Source organism: Petromyzon marinus, unplaced genomic scaffold, assembly GCF_048934315.1.
Source record: "Petromyzon marinus isolate PM22_M1 ecotype Great Lakes invasive population unplaced genomic scaffold, UKy_Petmar_22M1.pri1.0 PM_Scaffold_61, whole genome shotgun sequence".
Taxonomy (NCBI): domain Eukaryota; kingdom Metazoa; phylum Chordata; class Hyperoartia; order Petromyzontiformes; family Petromyzontidae; genus Petromyzon; species Petromyzon marinus.
The window spans coordinates 389724-411229 of record NW_027423624.1 but is presented as its reverse complement, the minus strand read 5'-3'; the positions used below and the strand labels follow the sequence as shown (position 1 = coordinate 411229).

Here is a 21506-nt window from a genome sequence, read left to right as displayed (position 1 = left end):
AATGGGTGAATGAGTGAATGGGTGAATGACTGAATGAGTAAATGGGTGAACGGGTGAATGGGTGAATGGGTGAATGAGTGAATGGGTGAACGGGTGAATGAGTGAATGAGTGAACGAGTGAACGGGTGAACGGGTGAATGGGTGAATGAGTGAATGGGTGAATGAGTGAATGGGTGAACGAGTGAACGGGTGAACGGGTGAACGGGTGAATGAGTGAATGGGTGAATGGGTGAATGAGTGAATGGGTGAATGAGTGAATGGGTGAACGGGTGAATGAGTGAATGGGTGAATGAGTGAATGGGTGAATGAGTGAATGGGTGAATGAGTGAATGGGTGAACGAGTGAATGGGTGAATGAGTGAATGAGTGAACGGGTGAATGAGTGAATGGGTGAACGGGTGAATGGGTGAACGGGTGAATGAGTTGAGGCCCGCACCACCGCATGCACCTAGCCTGGCACGTACCGTACAGACGGTTCCCGAGCACGGAGCGCAGGAAGCTGGGCGACTCGACGTCCGACGTTACGGATGGCACCTGCAGCAGGTCGCGGACGTGACGCACGTGGATACGAGCCTCCCTCGCCGTGTACGCCTCTACACACACACAGGGGAGGTGCCAGGCTAGGTGCACACTCACACACTCACACACACTCACTCACCCACTCACTCACACACTCACCCACCCACTCACTCACTTACCCACTCACTCATCCACTCACCCACTCACTCACTCAGTCACTCACTCACACACTCACTCACCCACTCACTCACTTACTCACCCACTCACTCACCCACTCACTCACTCACCCACTCACTCACCCACTCACTCACCCACTCACTCAGTCACTCACTCACTCACTCACCCACTCACTCACCCACTCACCCACTCACTCACCCACTCACTCACCAACTCACTCACTCACCCACTCACTCACTCACCCACTCACTCACCCACTCACTCACTCACCCACTCACTCACTCACCCACTCACCCACTCACTCACACACACACACTTACTCACTCACACACACACTCACTCACTCACACACACTCACACACTCACTCACACACTCACTCACTCACTCACCCACTCACTCACCCACTCACTCACCCACTCACCCACTCACCCACTCACCCACTCACCCACTCACTCACTCACTCACCTACTCACTCACTCACTCACCCACCCACTCACTCACCCACTCACTCACTCACCCACTCACTCACACACTCACTCACTCACTCACCCACTCACTCACCCACTCGCTCACCCACTCACTCACCCACTCACTCACACTCACCCACTCACTCACCCACTCACTCACTCAATCACTCACACACTCACTCACCCACTCACTAACCCACTCACACACTCACACTCACCCACTCACTCACCCACTCACTCACTCACTCACCCTCACCCACTCACTCACCCACTCACTCACTCACTCACCCACTCACTCACTCACTCACTCACCCACCCACTCACTCACTCACCCACTCACTCACTCACCCACCCACTCACCCACTCACTCACTCACCCACTCACTCACACACTCACTCACTCACTCACCCACTCACTCACCCACTCGCTCACCCACTCACTCACCCACTCACTCACACTCACCCACTCACTCACCCACTCACTCACTCAATCACTCACACACTCACTCACCCACTCACTAACCCACTCACACACTCACACTCACCCACTCACTCACCCACTCACTCACTCACTCACCCTCACCCACTCACTCACCCACTCACTCACTCACCCACTCACTCACTCACTCACCCACCCACTCACTCACTCACCCACTCACTCACTCACCCACCCACTCACTCACTCACCCACTCACTCACACACTCACTCACCCACTCACTCACTTACTCACCCACTCACTCACCCACTCACTCACTCACCCACTCACTCACCCACTCACTCACCCACTCACTCAGTCACTCACTCACTCACTCACCCACTCACTCACTCACTCACCCACTCACTCACCAACTCACTCACTCACCCACTCACTCACTCACCCACTCACTCACCCACTCACTCACTCACCCACTCACTCACTCACCCACTCACCCACTCACTCACACACACACAATTACTCACTCACACACACACTCACTCACTCACACACACTCACACACTCACTCACACACTCACTCACTCACTCACCCACTCACTCACCCACTCACTCACCCACTCACCCACTCACTCACTCACTCACCCACTCACTCACCCACTCACCCACTCACTCACTCACTCACCTACTCACTCACTCACTCACCCACCCACTCACTCACCCACTCACTCACTCACCCACTCACTCACACACTCACTCACTCACTCACCCACTCACTCACCCACTCGCTCACCCACTCACTCACCCACTCACTCACACTCACCCACTCACTCACTCAATCACTCACACACTCACTCACCCACTCACTAACCCACTCACACACTCACACTCACCCACTCACTCACCCACTCACTCACTCACTCACCCTCACCCACTCACTCACCCACTCACTCACTCACTCACCCACTCACTCACTCACCCACCCACTCACTCACTCACCCACCCACTCACTCACTCACCCACTCACTCACTCACCCACCCACTCACTCACTCACCCACTCACCCACTCACTCACTCACTCACACACTCACACTCACCCACTCACCCACTCACTCACCCACTCACTCACTCACCCACTCACTCACTCACTCACCCACTCACTCACTCACTCACCCACTCACCCACTCACTCACCCACTCACCCACTCGCTCACCCACTCACTCACCCACCCACTCACTCACCCACTCACTCACTCACTCACCCACTCACTCACCCACTCACTCACACACCCACCCACTCACTCACTCACTCACCCACTCACTCACTCACCCACCCACTCACTCACCCACTCACTCACCCACTCACCCACTCACTCACACACCCACCCACTCACTCACTCACCCACTCACCCACTCACTCACTCACTCACCTACTCACTCACTCACTCACCCACCCACTCACTCACCCACTCACACACTCACACACTCACCCACTCGCTCACCCACTCACTCACCCACTCACTCACACTCACCCACTCACTCACCCACTCACTCACTCAATCACTCACACACTCACTCACCCACTCACTCACCCACTCACACACTCAGTCACTCACTCACACAACAACAACAACAACCGCCATTCGCCACTAAGTGGCGGTGACGTCACCACGACGCTTGTGCCAGGCTATGTGCACCCTGAGGCCACGTGAAGTGTCGAACGCCCGCTGGCAGGAGGTCACGGGGCAGACCCAGGTGCCACGGGTCGACTGACTGAGATGACTGGCTGATGCACCACCTGTGCCCCCTACTGTGCCAACCTGCTGTGCTTTAGCCACCCGGCGCTCCGCTCGCTGTTGTGAGCGTCGCTCCTCCGCCCTCCGTTGTTGTTGGAGGGCGACTGCCTCCAACTGCCCAGTAGCATCCTTCACGAGCCTCCTCCACAGAGGCCGATCTTGACACCGCTGGTACCAGTCATCGGCAAGTCCACTCAGCTCCACGTCCTCCTGTACCACATCACTCCATCTCTTCTCTAGCCCGTGCCGCGCCCGTTTAGCCCCCTCAATCCGGCCAAACAAAAGCTGTTTCGGCATGCGGTGGCTGGGCATGCGGGCTACATGACCCAGCCATCGCAGCCTTGCCTGCCGGAGGAGCTCACCGATGGGACCCTGCCCAGATCTTTCAAGGATTTGTGAGCTCCTCACACAATCCAGTCTGGTTAAACCCAGGATGGATCGTAGGCAGGCCAGCCTAAATGTTTCTAACCGGCGAAGATGTTCCATTAGGGGGGTCCACTCACTCACTCACTCACCCACCCACTCACTCACCCACTCACTCACTCACCCACTCACTCACCCACTCACTCACTCACACACTCACACTCACCCACTCACTCACCCACTCACTCACTCACCCTCACCCACTCACTCACCCACTCACTCACTCACCCACTCACTCACTCACTCACCCACCCACTCACTCACCCACTCACTCACTCACCCACTCACTCACCCACTCACCCACTCACTCACTCACTCACACACTCACACTCACCCACTCACCCACTCACTCACCCACTCACTCACTCACTCACCCACTCACTCACTCACTCACCCACTCACTCACTCACTCACCCACTCACCCACTCACTCACCCACTCACCCACTCGCTCACCCACTCACTCACCCACCCACTCACTCACCCACTCACTCACTCACCCACTCACTCACCCACTCACTCACACACCCACCCACTCACTCACTCACTCACCCACTCACTCACTCACCCACCCACTCACTCACCCACTCACTCACCCACTCACCCACTCACTCACACACCCACCCACTCACTCACTCACTCACCCACTCACCCACTCACTCACTCACTCACCTACTCACTCACTCACTCACCCACCCACTCACTCACCCACTCACTCACTCACCCACTCACTCACACACTCACTCACTCACTCACCCACTCACACACTCACCCACTCGCTCACCCACTCACTCACCCACTCACTCACACTTACCCACTCACTCACCCACTCACTCACTCAATCACTCACACACTCACTCACTCACTCACCCACCCACTCACTCACCCACTCACTCACTCACCCACTCACTCACCCACTCACTCACTCACTCACACACTCACCCACTCACTCACTCACTCACCCTCACCCACTCACTCACTCACTCACCCACTCACTCACTCACTCACCCACCCACTCACTCACCCACTCACTCACTCACCCACCCACTCACTCACCCACTCACTCACCCACTCACCCACTCACTCACTCACTCACACACTCACACTCACCCACTCACCCACTCACTCACCCACTCACTCACTCACTCACCCACTCACTCACCCACTCACCCACTCACTCACCCACTCACTCACTCACTTACCCACTCACTCACTCACTCACCCACTCACTCACTCACCCACTCACCCACTCACTCACTCACTCACCTACTCACTCACTCACCCACTCACCCACCCACTCACCCACCCACCCACTCACCCACTCACCCACTCACCCACTCACTCACCCACTCACTCACTCACTCACTTACCCACTCACTCACTCACCCACTCACTCACTCACTCACCTACTCACTCACTCACTCACCCACTCACTCACCCACTCACCCACTCACTCACCCACTCACTCACTCAACACAGGGGGAGATGCCAGGCTAGGTGCACGTCACCCACAGGTGCCAGGCTAGGTGCACGTCACCCACCCTCCACCACACAGGTGCCAGGCTAGGTGCACGTCACCCACCCTCCACCACACAGGTGCCAGGCTAGGTGCACGTCACCCACCCTCCACCACACAGGTGCCAGGCTAGGTGCACGTCACCCACAGGTGCCAGGCTAGGTGCACGTCACCCACCCTCCACCACACAGGTGCCAGGCTAGGTGCACGTCACCGCACGGGTGCCAGGCTAGGTGCACGTCACCGCACGGGTGCCAGGCTAGGTGCACGTCACCCACGGGTGCCAGGCTAGGTGCACGTCACCCACAGGTGCCAGGCTAGGTGCACGTCACCCACAGGTGCCAGGCTAGGTGCACGTCACCGCACGGGTGCCAGGCTAGGTGCACGTCACCCACCCTCCACCACGCTGATCGTGGCTCCGGCCGTGAATCCTGGAATGCTCCGGACCTCGGCGAAGGGATCGAGCGTCTCCCCTCGCAGGCGCAGCGAGAAGCATGTGCGGTGGCAGCAGTCGGCCCGGTCCATCAGCAGCTGCACCACCTCCTGCACCAGCTCCTGTGGACACACCTGGGGGCGGGAGACACGGCGAGAGAGAGACACGGGTAGAGAGAGACACGGGGTGAGAGAGACACGGGGAGAGAGACACGGGGAGAGAGAGACACGGGGGGAGAGACACGGGGGGAGAGAGACACGGGGGGAGAGAGACACGGGGAGAGAGACACGGGGAGAGAGAGACACGGGGAGAGAGAGACACTGGGGGAGAGAGACACGGGGAGAGAGACACGGGGAGAGAGAGAGACACGGGGGGAGAGACACGGGGTGAGACACGGGGGAAGAGACACGGGGAGAGAGAGACACGGGGGGAGAGACACGGGGTGAGACACGGGGGGAGAGAGACACGGAGGGAGAGAGACACGGGGGAGAGAGATACGGGGAGAGAGACACGGGGAGAGAGAGACACGGGGAGAGAGACACGGGGAGAGAGACATGGGGAGAGAGACACGGGGAGAGAGAGACACGGGGAGAGAGACACGGGGAGAGAGAGACACGGGGAGAGAGAGACACGGGGAGAGAGAGACACGGGGAGAGAGAGACACGGGGGGAGAGAGACACGGGGGGAGAGACACGGGGAGAGTGACACGGGGGGAGAGAGACACGGGGAGAGAGACACGGGGGGAGAGAGACACGGGGAGAGAGACACGGGGTGAGAGAGACACGGGGAGAGAGACACGGGGAGAGAGAGACATGGGGTGAGAGACACGGGGTGAGAGAGACACGGGGAGAGAGACACGGGGAGAGAGACGGGGAGAGACACGGGGTGAGAGAGATACTGGAAGAGAGACACGGGGTGAGAGAGACACGGGGGGAGAGACACGGGGAGAGAGACACGGGGGGAGAGACACGGGGTGAGAGAGATACGGGAAGAGAGACACGGGGAGAGAGAGACACGGGGGGAAAGAGACACGGGGAGAGAGAGACACGGGGAGAGAGAGACACGGGGGGAGAGACACGGGGTGAGAGAGACACGGGGTGAGAGAGACACGGGGTGAGAGAGACACGGGGTGAGAGAGACACGGGGGGAGAGACACGGGGTGAGAGAGACACGGGGGGAGAGAGACACGGGGAGAGAGAGACACGGGGAGAGAGAGACACGGGGTGAGAGAGACACGGGGGGAGAGACACGGGGAGATAGAGACACGGGGGGAGAGACACGTGGGGAGAGGGACGGAGAGAGAGACGCGGGGAGAGAGACACGGGGTGAGAGAGACACGAGGAGAGACGGGGAGAGAGACACGGGGTGAGAGAGATACTGGAAGAGAGACACGGGGTGAGAGAGACACGGGGAGAGAGACACGGGGGGAGAGAGACACGGGGAGAGAGAGACACGGGGAGAGAGACGCGGGGAGAGAGAGACACGGGGAGAGAGAGACACGGGGGGAGAGAGACACGGGGGGAGAGAGACACGGGGGGAGAGAGACACGGGGGGAGAGAGATACGGAGAGAGAGACGCGGGGGGAGAGAGACACGGGGGGAGAGAGACACGGGGTGAGAGAGACACGGGGAGAGAGAGACACGGGGAGAGTGACACGGGGGGAGAGAGACACGGGGGAGAGAGAGACACGGGGGGAGAGAGACGGGGAGAGACGGGGTGAGAGAGACACGGGGAGAGAGAGACACGGGGTGAGAGAGACACGGGGTGAGAGAGACACGGGGGGAGAGACACGGGGGGAGAGAGACACGGGGAGAGAGACACGGAGAGAGAGAAACACGGGGAGAGAGAAACACGGGGAGAGAGACACGGGGAGAGAGACACGGGGAGAGAGACACGGGGAGAGAGACACGGGGAGAGAGAGACACGGGGAGAGAGAGACACGGGGGGAGAGACACGGGGAGAGAGAGACACGGGGGGAGAGAGACACGGGGAGAGAGACACGGGGAGAGAGACACACGGAGAGAGAGACACGGGGAGAGAGAGACACGGGGGGAGAGAGACACGGGGTGAGAGAGACACGGGGGGAGAGAGACACGGGGGGAGAGAGACGGAGGGAGAGAGACACGGGGAGAGAGAGACACGGGGGGAGAGACACGGGGAGAGAGACACGGGGGAGAGAGACAGACGGGGAGAGAGACACGGGGAGAGAGACACGGGGTGAGAGAGACACAGGGAGAGAGAGACACGGGGAGAGAGACACGGGGAGAGAGACATGGGGAGAGAGACACGGGGGGAGAGACACGGGGAGAGACACGGGGAGAGACACGGGGAGAGAGACACGGGGAGAGAGACACGGGGAGAGAGAGACACGGGGAGAGAGAGACACGGGGGGAGAGAGACACGGGGAGAGAGAGACACGGGGGGAGAGAGACACGGGGAGAGAGAGACACGGGGAGAGAGACACGGGGAGAGAGACACGGGGTGAGAGAGACACGGGGGGAGAGACACGGGGAGAGTGACACGGGGGGAGAGACACGGGGGGAGAGAGACGCGGGGGGAGAGAGACACGGGGAGAGAGAGACACGGGGGGAGAGAGACACGGGGAGAGAGAGACGCGGGGGGAGAGAGACACGGGGAGAGAGACATGGGGAGAGAGACACGGGGAGAGAGAGACACGGGGCGGGAGACACGGGGGGAGAGAGACACGGGGTGAGAGAGACACGGGGGGAGAGACACGGGGTGAGACACGGGGGGAGAGACACGGGGTGAGACACGGGGGGAGAGAGACACGGAGGGAGAGAGACACGGGGGAGAGAGATACGGGGAGAGAGACACGGGGAGAGAGAGACACGGAGGGAGAGAGACACGGGGAGAGACACACGGGGAGAGAGAGACACGGGGAGAGAGACACGGGGAGAGAGACACGGGGAGAGAGAGACACGGGGAGAGAGAGACACGGGGTGAGAGAGACACGGGGGGAGAGAGACACGAGGAGAGAGACACGGGGTGAGAGAGATACGGGAAGAGAGACACGGGGTGAGAGAGACACGGGGAGAGAGACACGGGGGGAGAGACACGGGGAGAGAGACACGGGGAGAGAGACACGGGGGGAGAGAGACACGGGGTGAGAGAGACACGAGGAGAGAGAGACACGGGGGGAGAGAGACACGGGGGGAGAGACACGGGGAGAGAGAGACACGGGGTGAGAGAGACACGGGGGGAGAGACACGGGGAGAGAGACACGGGGGGAGAGACACGGGGTGAGAGAGATACGGGAAGAGAGACACGGGGAGAGAGAGACACGGGGGGAGAGACACGGGGGGAGAGGGACACGGGGAGAGAGAGACACGGGGAGAGAGAGACACAGGGTGAGAGAGACACGGGGTGAGAGAGACACGGGGTGAGAGAGACACGGGGGGAGAGACACGGGGTGAGAGAGACACGGGGGGAGAGAGACACGGGGAGAGAGAGACACGGGGAGAGAGAGACACGGGGTGAGAGAGACACGGGGTGAGAGAGACACGGGGGGAGAGACACGGGGTGAGAGACACGTGGGGAGAGGGACGGAGAGAGAGACGCGGGGAGAGAGACACGGGGTGAGAGAGACACGAGGAGAGACGGGGAGAGAGACACGGGGTGAGAGAGATACTGGAAGAGAGACACGGGGTGAGAGAGACACGGGGAGAGAGACACGGGGGGAGAGAGACACGGGGAGAGAGAGACACGGGGAGAGAGACGCGGGGAGAGAGAGACACGGGGAGAGAGAGACACGGGGGGAGAGAGACACGGGGGGAGAGAGATACGGAGAGAGAGACGCGGGGGGAGAGAGACACGGGGGGAGAGAGACACGGGGGGTGAGAGACACGGGGAGAGAGAGACACGGGGGGAGAGAGACACGGGGGGAGAGAGACACGGGGGGAGAGAGATACGGAGAGAGAGACGCGGGGGGAGAGAGACACGGGGGGAGAGAGACATGGGGGAGAGAGACACGGGGTGAGAGAGACACGGGGAGAGAGAGACACGGGGGGAGAGAGACGGGGAGAGAGAGACACGGGGGGAGAGAGACGGGGAGAGAGAGACGGGGTGAGAGAGACACGGGGAGAGAGAGACACGGGGCGAGAGAGACACGGGGCGAGAGAGACACGGGGGGAGAGACACGGGGGGAGAGAGACACGGGGAGAGAGACACGGGGAAAGAGAGACACGGGGAGAGAGAAACACGGGGAGAGAGAAACACGGGGAGAGAGACACGGGGAGAGAGACACGGGGAGAGAGACACGGGGAGAGAGACACGGGGAGAGAGAGACACGGGGAGAGAGAGACACGGGGGGAGAGACACGGGGAGAGAGAGACACGGGGGGAGAGAGACACGGGGAGAGAGACACGGGGAGAGAGACACACGGAGAGAGAGACACGGGGAGAGAGAGACACGGGGGGAGAGAGACACGGGGTGAGAGAGACACGGGGGGAGAGAGACACGGGGGGAGAGAGACGGGGGGAGAGAGACACAGGGAGAGAGAGACACGGGGGGAGAGACACGGGGAGAGAGACACGGGGGAGAGAGACACACGGGGAGAGAGACACGGGGAGAGAGACACGGGGTGAGAGAGACACGGGGAGAGAGAGACACGGGGAGAGAGACACGGGGAGAGAGACACGGGGAGAGAGACATGGGGAGAGAGACACGGGGGGAGAGACACGGGGAGAGACACGGGGAGAGAGACACGGGGAGAGAGAGACACGGGGAGAGAGAGACACGGAGGGAGAGAGACACGGGGGGAGAGAGACACGGGGGGAGAGAGACACGGGGAGAGAGACACGGGGAGAGAGCGACACGGGGAGAGAGAGACACGGGGGGAGAGAAACACGGGGAGAGAGAGACACGGGGGGAGAGAGACGCGGGGGGAGAGAGACACGGGGGAGAGAGATACGGGGAGAGAGAGACGCGGGGGGAGAGAGACACGGGGAGAGAGAGACACGGGGGGAGAGACACGGGGAGAGAGAGACACGGGGAGAGAGAGACACGGGGAGAGAGACACGGGGAGAGAGAGACACGGGGAGAGAGAGACACGGGGTGAGAGAGACACGGGGGGAGAGAGACACGAGGAGAGAGACACGGGGTGAGAGAGATACGGGAAGAGAGACACGGGGTGAGAGAGACACGGGGAGAGAGACACGGGGGGAGAGACACGGGGAGAGAGACACGGGGAGAGAGACACGGGGGGAGAGAGACACGGGGTGAGAGAGACACGAGGAGAGAGAGACACGGGGGGAGAGAGACACGGGGGGAGAGACACGGGGAGAGAGAGACACGGGGTGAGAGAGACACGGGGGGAGAGACACGGGGAGAGAGACACGGGGGGAGAGACACGGGGTGAGAGACACGGGGGGAGAGAGACACGGGGGAGAGAGAGACACGGGGGGAGAGACACGGGGAGAGAGACACGGGGGGAGAGACACGGGGAGAGAGACACGGGGAGAGAGACACGGGGGGAGAGAGACACGGGGAGAGAGACACGGGGGGAGAGAGACACGGGGTGAGAGAGACATGGGGGGAGAGAGACACGGGGAGAGAGACACGGGGAGAGAGACACGGGGGGAGAGACACGGGTGGAGAGACACGGGGAGAGAGACACGGGGGGAGAGAGACACGGGGAGAGAGACACGGGGGGAGAGAGACACGGGGTGAGAGAGACATGGGGGGAGAGACACGGGGGGAGAGACACGGCGAGAGAGACACGGGGTGAGAGAGACACGGGGGGAGAGAGACACGGGGGGAGAGACACGGGGAGAGAGACGCGGGGAGAGAGACACGGGGAGAGAGAGACACGGGGGGAGAGAGACGGAGAGAGAGACGCGGGGAGAGAGACGGGGAGAGAGACACGGGGAGAGAGAGACACGGGAAGAGAGACACGGGGTGAGAGAGACACGGGGAGAGAGACACGGAGAGAGAGACACGGGGTGAGAGAGACACGGGGGGAGAGAGACGGAGAGAGAGACGCGGGGAGAGAGACACGGGGAGAGAGAGACACGGGAAGAGAGACACGGGGTGAGAGAGACACGGGGAGAGAGACACGGAGAGAAAGACACGGGGTGAGAGAGACACGGGGAGAGAGACACGGGGGGAGAGAGACATGGGGGGAGAGACACGGGGAGAGAGACATGGGGAGAGAGACACGGAGAGAGAGACACGGGGGGAGAGAGACATGGGGGGAGAGACACGGGGAGAGAGACACGGGGGGAGAGACACGGGGAGAGAGACACGGGGTGAGAGAGACACGGGGAGAGAGAGACACAGGGAGAGACACGGGGGGAGAGACACGGGGAGAGAGAGACACGGGGGGAGAGACACGGGGGGAGAGAGACACGGGGAGAGAGACACGGGGGGAGAGAGACACGGGGGGAGAGAAACACGGGGAGAGAGAGACACGGGGAGAGAGAGACACGGGGAGAGAGACACGGGGAGAGAGAGACACGGGGAGAGAAACATGGGGAGAGAGAGACAAGGGGAGAGAGAGACACGGGGAGAGAGACACGGGGGGAGAGAGACACGGGGGGAGAGACACGGGGAGAGAGACACGGGGACAGAGACACAGAGACACACAGAGACAGACAGAAACACACACAGACAGACACAGAGACACAGAGACACACAGAGACAGAGACACAGAGACAGACAGAAACACACACAGACAGACACAGAGACACAGAGACACACAGAGACAGAGACACAGAGACAGACACACAGACACACACAGAGACACACACAGAGACACACACAGAGACACAGAGACACACAGAGACAGACAGAGACACACAGACACAGAGAGACACACAGAGACACAGACACAGAGAGACACACAGAGACCCAGATACACAGAGAGACACAGAGACACACAGACACAGAGACAGAGACACACAGAGACAGAGACACACAGACACAGAGAGACACACAGAGACACACAGACACAGAGAGACACACAGACACAGAGACACACAGAGACAGACACAGAGAGACACACAGAGACACAGACACACAGAGAGACACAGAGACACAGACACACAGACACAGACAGACACAGAGACACACAGAGACACAGACACACAGAGACACACAGAGACACACACACACACAGAGACACACAGACACACACAGAGACACACAGAGACAGACAGAGACACACAGAGACACAGACACACAGAGAGACACAGAGACACACAGACACAGAGAGACACACAGAGACACAGAGACACACAGACACAGAGAAACACACAGAAACACACAGAGACACACAGAGACACACAGAGACACACAGAGACAGACAGACACAGAGACACACAGAGAGACACACAGAGACACACAGACACAGAGACACAGACAGAGAGACACACAGACACACAGAGACACACAGAGACACACAGAGACACAGACACACAGAGAGACACAGAGACACACAGACACACAGAGACACACAGAGACACACAGACACACAGAGACACACACAGACACACAAAGATACACAGAGACACAGACACAGAGACAGAGACACACAGAGACACACAGAGACACACAGAGACACACACAGACACACACAGACACACACACACACAGACACACAGAGACACACAGAGACACAGACACAGAGACAGAGACACACAGAGACACACAGAGACACACAGAGACACACACAGACACACACAGACACACACACACAGACACACAGAGACACACAGAGACACAGACACAGACAGAGACACAGAGACACAGAGACACAGAGACACACACAGACACAGAGACACACACAGACACAGACACAGAGAGACACACAGAGACACAGAGACACACACAGACACACAGAGACAGACACAGACAGAGAGACACAGAGACACACAGAGACACAGAGACACAGAGAGAGACACAGAGACACACAGACACACAGAGACACAGAGACACACACAGACACACAGAGACACAGACACACAGACACAGAGAGAGACAACGTGGAGGGTGTATGGACGGTGACCCTGACCTGCACTTGGAACGTCTCCATGCCTGGCGCCAGCACGTTGACGTTGAAGCCCGTCTCCTGGATGACCACCAACTCCTCACCATCCCGCTCACCATCCCGCTCACCATCCAGCTCACCATCCCGCTCACCAGCCCGCTCACCATCCCGCTCACCATCCCGCTCACCCTGTCTTGCCGAAGCCTCACCGGTACGGGACACCGCCCCCTCTCCGCTGGCCACGCCCCCGTCGGGTCCGGCCACGCCCCCTTCGGGTCCGGCCACGCCCCCGTCGGGTCCGGCCACGCCCACCGCGCCGCGGGCCCCGCCCACGGCATCGGCGCGACCCCCTTCGCCGTTGGCCACGCCCGCCGGGTCCGTGGCCACGCCCGCCGGGTCCGTGGCCACGCCCGCCGGGTCCGTGGCCACGCCCAGCCCTCCGCAGGCCACGCCCGCCAGGTCCGTGGCCACGCCCGCCGGGTCCGTGGCCACGCCCAGCCCTCCGCAGGCCACGCCCGCCAGGTCCGTGGCCACGCCCGCCGGGTCCGTGGCCACGCCCAGCCCTCCGCCGGCCACGCCCGCCAGGTCCGTGGCCACGCCCGCCGGGTCCGTGGCCACGCCCAGCCCTCCGCCTGCCACGCCCACGTCTCCGTCAGCCAATGGCATGCTCCTGAGCGGGAGTGGGCGGGGCGGAGCGGGCGGGAGGGGGTGTCAGTGAATGCGGATTTAAAACCACGAATTTTGACTTAAAAGCGTTCCGTGACCACGGCAAATTCAGGTCGTTTGGGTCGGAGAGAGGATCAAACAATAATAAAAAAAAGTAATTCCAATAAAATAAATAAAAATAATAACAATATCACGTTTCGATGGCAACACAAGGTGAGCATTGAAGCTGTTACACCGACGGGTTCAATGCCTCTCCTAGCCTTTGCATTGACATGCAAATTTCACCGCTAGCCACGCCCACTCGGCTTGCACGCAATGCAATGGCCAAATATAGAGACACAGAGAGATTAATAGACATGCATCGAGATGTACAGAGACCCATAGAGATACACAGAGACCCATAGAGATACACAGAGATACAGAGACCCATAGAGATACACAGAGACCCATAGAGATGTACAGAGACCCATAGAGACCCATAGAGATGTACAGAGACCCATGGAGATATACAGAGACCCACAGAGATACACAGAGATACAGAGATTAATAGACATGCATCGAGATGTACAGAGACCCATAGAGATATACAGAGATACAGAGACCCATAAAGATACATAGAGACCCATAGAGATACATAGAGACTCACAGAGATACATAGAGACCCATAGAGATGTACAGAGACCCATGGAGATATACAGAGACCCATTGAGACAAACAAAGATACAGAGACCCAAAGAGATACACAAAGACCCACAGAGATACATAGAGACCCATAGAGGTACATAGAGACCCATAGAGATACACAGAGATACAGAGACCCATAGAGATACATAGAGACCCACAGAGATACATAGAGATCCATAGAGGTACACAGAGACCCATACAGATACATAGAGACCCATTGATATAAATAGAGACCCACAGAGATAAACAGAGATACAGAGACCCATAGAGATGCACAGAGATACAGAGACACACAGATTAATATACATACATAGAGATACATAGATATACAAAGAGACCCACAGAGATACATAGAGACCCATAGAGATACATAGAGACCCATAGAGATACATAGAGACCCACAGAGATACATAGAGATACAGAGACCCATAGAGACCCAGAGACACACAGATTAATAGAGATACACAGAGACCCATAGAGATACATAGAGACCCATAGAGATACACAGAGACCCAAAGAGATACATAGAGACCCATAGAGATACACAGAGATACAGAGACCCATAGAGACCCATAGAGATACACAGAGATACATAGAGACCCATAGAGACACATAGAGACCCATAGAGATACACAGAGATACAGAGACCCATAGAGATACATAGAGATCCATAGAGGTACAAAGAGACACATAGAGATACAGAGACCCATAGAGATACATAGAGACCCACAGAGATACATAGAGACCCACAGAGATACATAGAGACCCACAGAGATACATAGAGACCCATAGAGATACATAGAGACCCACAGAGATACATAGAGACCCACAGAGATATACAGAGACCCATAGAGATACACAGAGACCCATAGAGATTCATAGAGACCCAAAGAGATACATAGAGACCCACAGAGATACATAGAGACCCACAGAGATACAGAGACCCAAAGAGACCCACAGAGATACATAGAGACCCATAGAGATACAGAGATACATAGACCCATAGAGAAAGAGACCCATAGAGATACATAGAGACCCACAAAGATACATAGAGACCCATAAAGATACATAGAGACCCATAGAGATACATAGAGACCCATAGAGATACATAGAGTCACATATAGACACATAGAGACCCACAGAGATACATAGAGACCCATAGAGATATATAGAGACCCATAGAGATACAGAGACACAGAGATACATAGAGACCCATAGACATACATAGAGACCCATAGAGATACATAGAGACCCGTAGAGATGCATGGAGACCCAGAGATACATAGAGACCCACAGAGATACACAGAGACACATGGAGACCCATAGAGATACATAGAGACCCATAGAAATACATAGAGATAGAGATACATAGAGACCCATAGACATACATAGAGACCCATAGAGATACATAGAGACCCATAGAGATGCATGGAGACCCAGAGATACATAGAGACCCACAGAGATACACAGAGACACATGGAGACCCATAGAGATACATAGAGACCCATAGAGATACATAGAGATAGAGATACATAGAGACCCATAGACATACATAGAGACCCATAGAGATACATAGAGACCCGTAGAGATGCATGGAGACCCAGAGATACATAGAGACCCACAGAGATACACAGAGACACATGGAGACCCATAGAGATACATAGAGACCCATAGAGATACATAGAGACCTATAGAGGTACACAGAGACCCATAGAGATACATAGAGACCCATAGAGATACACAGAGACCCATAGAGATACACAGAGATACGGAGACCCATAGAGATAGAGACCCATAGAGATACATAGAGACCCACAGAGATACATAGAGACCCACAGAGATACATAGAGATCCTTAGAGGTACACAGAGACCCATAGAGATACATAGAGATACAGAGACCCATAGAGATACAGAGATTAATAGACATACATAGAGATACATAGATATACATAGAGACCCACAGAGATAAACAGAGATACAGAGACCCATAGAGATGCACAGAGATACAGAGACACACAGATTAATAGACATACATAGAGATACATAGAGATACATAGATATACATAGAGACCCATAGAGACCCACAGAGATACATAGAGACCCATAGAGATACAGAGAGACCCAGAGAGATTCATAGAGACCCACAAATATACATAGATAACCATGGAGATACACAGAGACACACAGAGATACACAGAGGCCCATAGAGATAGAGACCCATAGAGATACATAGAGACCCATAGAGATACATAGAGACACACAGAGATACAGAGACCCATAGAGATACATAGAGACCCATAGAGATAGAGACCCATAGAGATACATAGAGACCCATAGAGATACATAGAGACCCACAGAGATATATAGAGACCCACAGAGATATACAGAGACCCATAGAGATACACAGAGACCTATAGAGATTCATAGAGATACATAGAGACCCACAGAGATACAGAGACCCACAGAGATACATAGACCCATAGAGATACATAGATACCCACAGAGATACATAGAGACCAATAGAGATACATAGAGACCCATAGAGATACACAGAGATACATAGAGACACATATAGACACATAGAGACCCACGGAGATACATAGAGACCCATAGAGATATATAGAGACCCATAGAGATACAGAGACACAGAGATACATAGAGACCCATAGACATACATAGAGACCCGTAGAGATGCATGGAGACCCAGAGATACATAGAGACCCACAGAGATACACAGAGACACATGGAGACCCATAGAGATACATAGTAGTAGCAGCAGTGTCTATGTACTACACACACCACACACAGACAAAGCTCCCCCAGGTAGCCTCTAGCAGGGCTGTATGGGCAAGTGCTGTTAGTAGCGAGTAGCAGCAGCAGTGTCTATGTACTACACACACCACACACAGGCAAAGCTACCCCAGGTAGCCTCTAGCAGGGCTGTAGGGGCAAGTGCTGCTAGTAGCGAGTAGCATCAGCAGTGTCTATGTACTACACACACCACACACAGACAAAGCTACCCCAGGTAGCCTCTAGCAGGGCTGTAGGGGCAAGTGCTGCTGGCGAGCGTCTATGAAGGCTACCGGCACTGTGGCTACACACACAGAGGGGGTGGGTGGCCAGCACCACCACGCCCGGCCGCCTTTGTCTCCCCCAGCTAAGTCATTTGAGGCTGAGTGGACCTAGGGGGAGGCGCGTACGCCTCGAGCGGGAATGGAACGGCGGCCTTCAATGGGGCCAGGAGAGTAGCACTTGACCCTGCGGTGTGGTGAGGCTATACGGGGGGTCTTTGTTTTAGTGGGTGGGTGAGTTGGTGGGTGGGTGGGTGAGTTGGTGGGTGGGTGGGTGGGTGAGTTGGTGGGTGGGTGGGTGAGTTGGTGGGTGGGTGAGTGGGTGAGTTGGTGGGTGGGTGGGTGAGTTGGTGGGTGGGTGAGTGGGTTAGTGACTGAGTGACTGAGTGGGTGACTGAGTGAGTGGGTGAGTGACTGAGTGGGTGAGTGACTGAGTGGGTGAGTGACTGAGTGGGCGAGTGGATGAGTGAGTGGGTGGGTGAGTGACTGAGTGGGTGAGTGAGTGGGCGAGTGAGTGAGTGGGTGGGTGAGTGGGTGGGTGAGTGAGTGGGCGAGTGAGTGGGTGAGTGAGTGGGCGAGTGAGTGGGTGAGTAAGTGGGTGACTAAGTGGGTGAGTGACTAAGTGGGCGAATGAGTGTGGGTGAGTGTTAAACACAAGCACGCGCAGTTTAACGCACAGCTCCCTACCGCACTCACCACTCACCCTCACCACTCACCCTCACCACTCACCCTCACCACTCACCCTCACCACTCACCCTCACCACTCACCCTCACCACTCACCCTCACCACCTCACCTTCACCACCTCACTACTCGACTCACCACCTCACCACTCGACTCAACCTCACCACTCACCACCTCACCACTCGACTCAACCTCACCACTCACCACCTCACCACTCGACTCACCCTCACCACTCACCCTCACCACTCACCCTCACCACTCACCCTCACCACTCACCCTCACCACTCACCCTCACCACTCACCCTCACCACTCACCCTCACTACTCACCCTCACCACTCACTCACCCACTCACCCTCACCACTCACCCTCACCACTCACCCTCACCACTCACCCTCACCACTCACCCTCACCACTCACCCTCACCACTCACCCTCTCCACTCACCACTCACCCTCACCACTCACCCTCACCACTCACACTCACCACCCTCACCACTCACCCTCACCACTCACCCTCACCACTCACCCTCACCACTCACCCTCACCACTCACCCTCACCACTCACTCTCACCACTCACCCTCACCACTCACCCTCACCACTCACCCTCACCACTCACCCTCACCACTCACCCTCACCACTCACCCTCACCACTCACCCTCACCACTCACTCTCACCACTCACCCTCACCACTCACCACTCACCTCACCCTCACCACTCACCACTCACTCTCACCACTCACCCTCACCACTCACCCTCACCACTCACCCTCACCATCACTCTCACACTCACCTCACCACCCCCTCACCACTCACCCTCACCACTCACCCTCACCACTCACCCTCACCACTCACCACTCACCCTCACCACTCACCCTCACCACTCACCCTCACCACTCACTCTCACCACTCACCCTCACCACTCACCACCTCACCACTCACCCTCACCACTCACCACTCACCCCTCACCCTCACCACTCACCCTCACCACTCACCCTCACCACTCACCCTCACCACTCACCCTCACCACTCACCCTCACCACTCACCCTCACCACTCACCCTCACCACTCACTCTCACCACTCACCCTCACCACTCACCCTCACCACTCACCACTCACACTCACCCTCACCACTCACCCTCACCACTCACCCTCACCACTCACCCTCACCACTCACCACTCACCCTCACCACTCACCCTCACCACTCACCCTCACCACTCACCCTCACCACTCACCCTCACCACTCACCCTCACCACTCACCACTCACCACTCACCCTCACCACTCACCCTCACCACTCACCCTCACCACTCACCCTCACCACTCACTCTCACCACTCACCCTCACCACTCACCCTCACCACTCACCACTCACCCTCACCACTCACCACTCACCCTCACCACTCACCCTCACCACTCACCCTCACCACTCACCCTCACCACTCACCCTCACCACTCACCCTCACCACTCACCCTCACCACTCACCCTCACCACTCACCCTCACCACTCACCCTCACCACTCACCCTCACCACTCACCCTCACCACTCACCCTCACCACTCACCCTCACCACGTGTAACCTTCAGGCAGTGAACAGACACGGCGCCGTGACGTCACGGGGGTCACGACCTCCAATCGCTTGGCGCGTCACGGGGGCGGACGAGGGGAGGTTACAGTATCGAAATGACGTCACGGACAGAGTTTGCCTTGAGTGACGTCACGGGCAATGATGCATGGAAATTATTGACGTCGCCGAGCCTGACTTGAATGACGTCACGCACTACGGTAAACTTTGCGTGGTAGACGTCACGAGTGGCGTTTGCAATGAGTGACGCCACTGGCCGGGGGAGCCCGACTTTTATGACGTCACGAGCTGCGGGCGCGAGTTTTGCGTGACGATGGAGTTTGACGTCACGTAGAGGGGAAAACTGAGTGACGTCACGACATGCGTTTTGACGTCACTGAGACTCAGAGCCAGACTGAGGCTCCCACAGGGTTCAGTGTTAATCACTGAGACTCACAGAGCCAGACTGAGGCTCCCACAGGGTTCAGTGTTAATCACTGAGACTCACAGAGCCAGACTGAAACTCCTACAGGGTTCAGTATTAATCACTGAGACTCACAGAGCCAGACTGAGGCTCCCACAGGGTTCAGTGTTAATCACTGAGGCTCACAGAGCCAGACTAAGACTCCCACAGGGTTCAGTGTTAATCACTGAGACTCACAGAGCCAGACTGAGGCTCCCACAGGGTTCAGTGTCAATCACTGAGACTCAAAGAGCCAGACTGAGGCTCCCACAGGGTTCAGTGTTAATCACTGAGACTCACAGAGCCAGACTGAGGCTCCCACAGGGTTCAGTGTTAATCACTGAGACTCACAGAGCCCAGACTGAGGCTCCCACAAGGTTCAGTGTTAATCACTGAGACTCATATAGTCAGACTGAGGCTCCCACAGGGTTCAGTGTTAATCACTGAGACTCATATAGTCAGACTAAGGCTCCCACAGGGTTCAGTGTTAATCACTGAGGCTCACAGAGCCAGACTGAGGCTCCCACAGGGTTCAGTGTTAATCACTGAGGCTCACAGAGCCAGACTGAGGCTCCCACAGGGTTCAGTGTTAATTTATTCTCCACTCCATCGC

At 57.3% G+C, this 21506-nt stretch overlaps 1 protein-coding gene across 3 annotated transcripts in view; it reads right to left on the bottom strand.

Moving 5' to 3' along the window:
* LOC142923721 (clustered mitochondria protein homolog) overlaps positions 1-20972 on the bottom strand; it is a 63171-nt gene extending 42199 nt beyond the window's left edge. For 2 of the 3 annotated variants that reach the window (XM_076064697.1, XM_076064699.1), the window contains exons 1-4: positions 20431-20970; positions 13791-14436; positions 5724-5895; positions 464-592 (exon numbers count right to left, since the gene is read on the bottom strand). In XM_076064697.1, the coding sequence (XP_075920812.1) occupies positions 464-592; positions 5724-5895; positions 13791-14432 (943 nt within the window). In that variant the 5' untranslated portion in view covers positions 14433-14436; positions 20431-20970. Of the gene's footprint in view, positions 1-463; positions 593-5723; positions 5896-13790; positions 14437-20430 lie in introns of all 3 variants that reach the window. The other variant, XM_076064698.1, reaches the window with a different exon arrangement.
* Between the last annotated feature and the right edge of the window lie 534 nt (positions 20973-21506).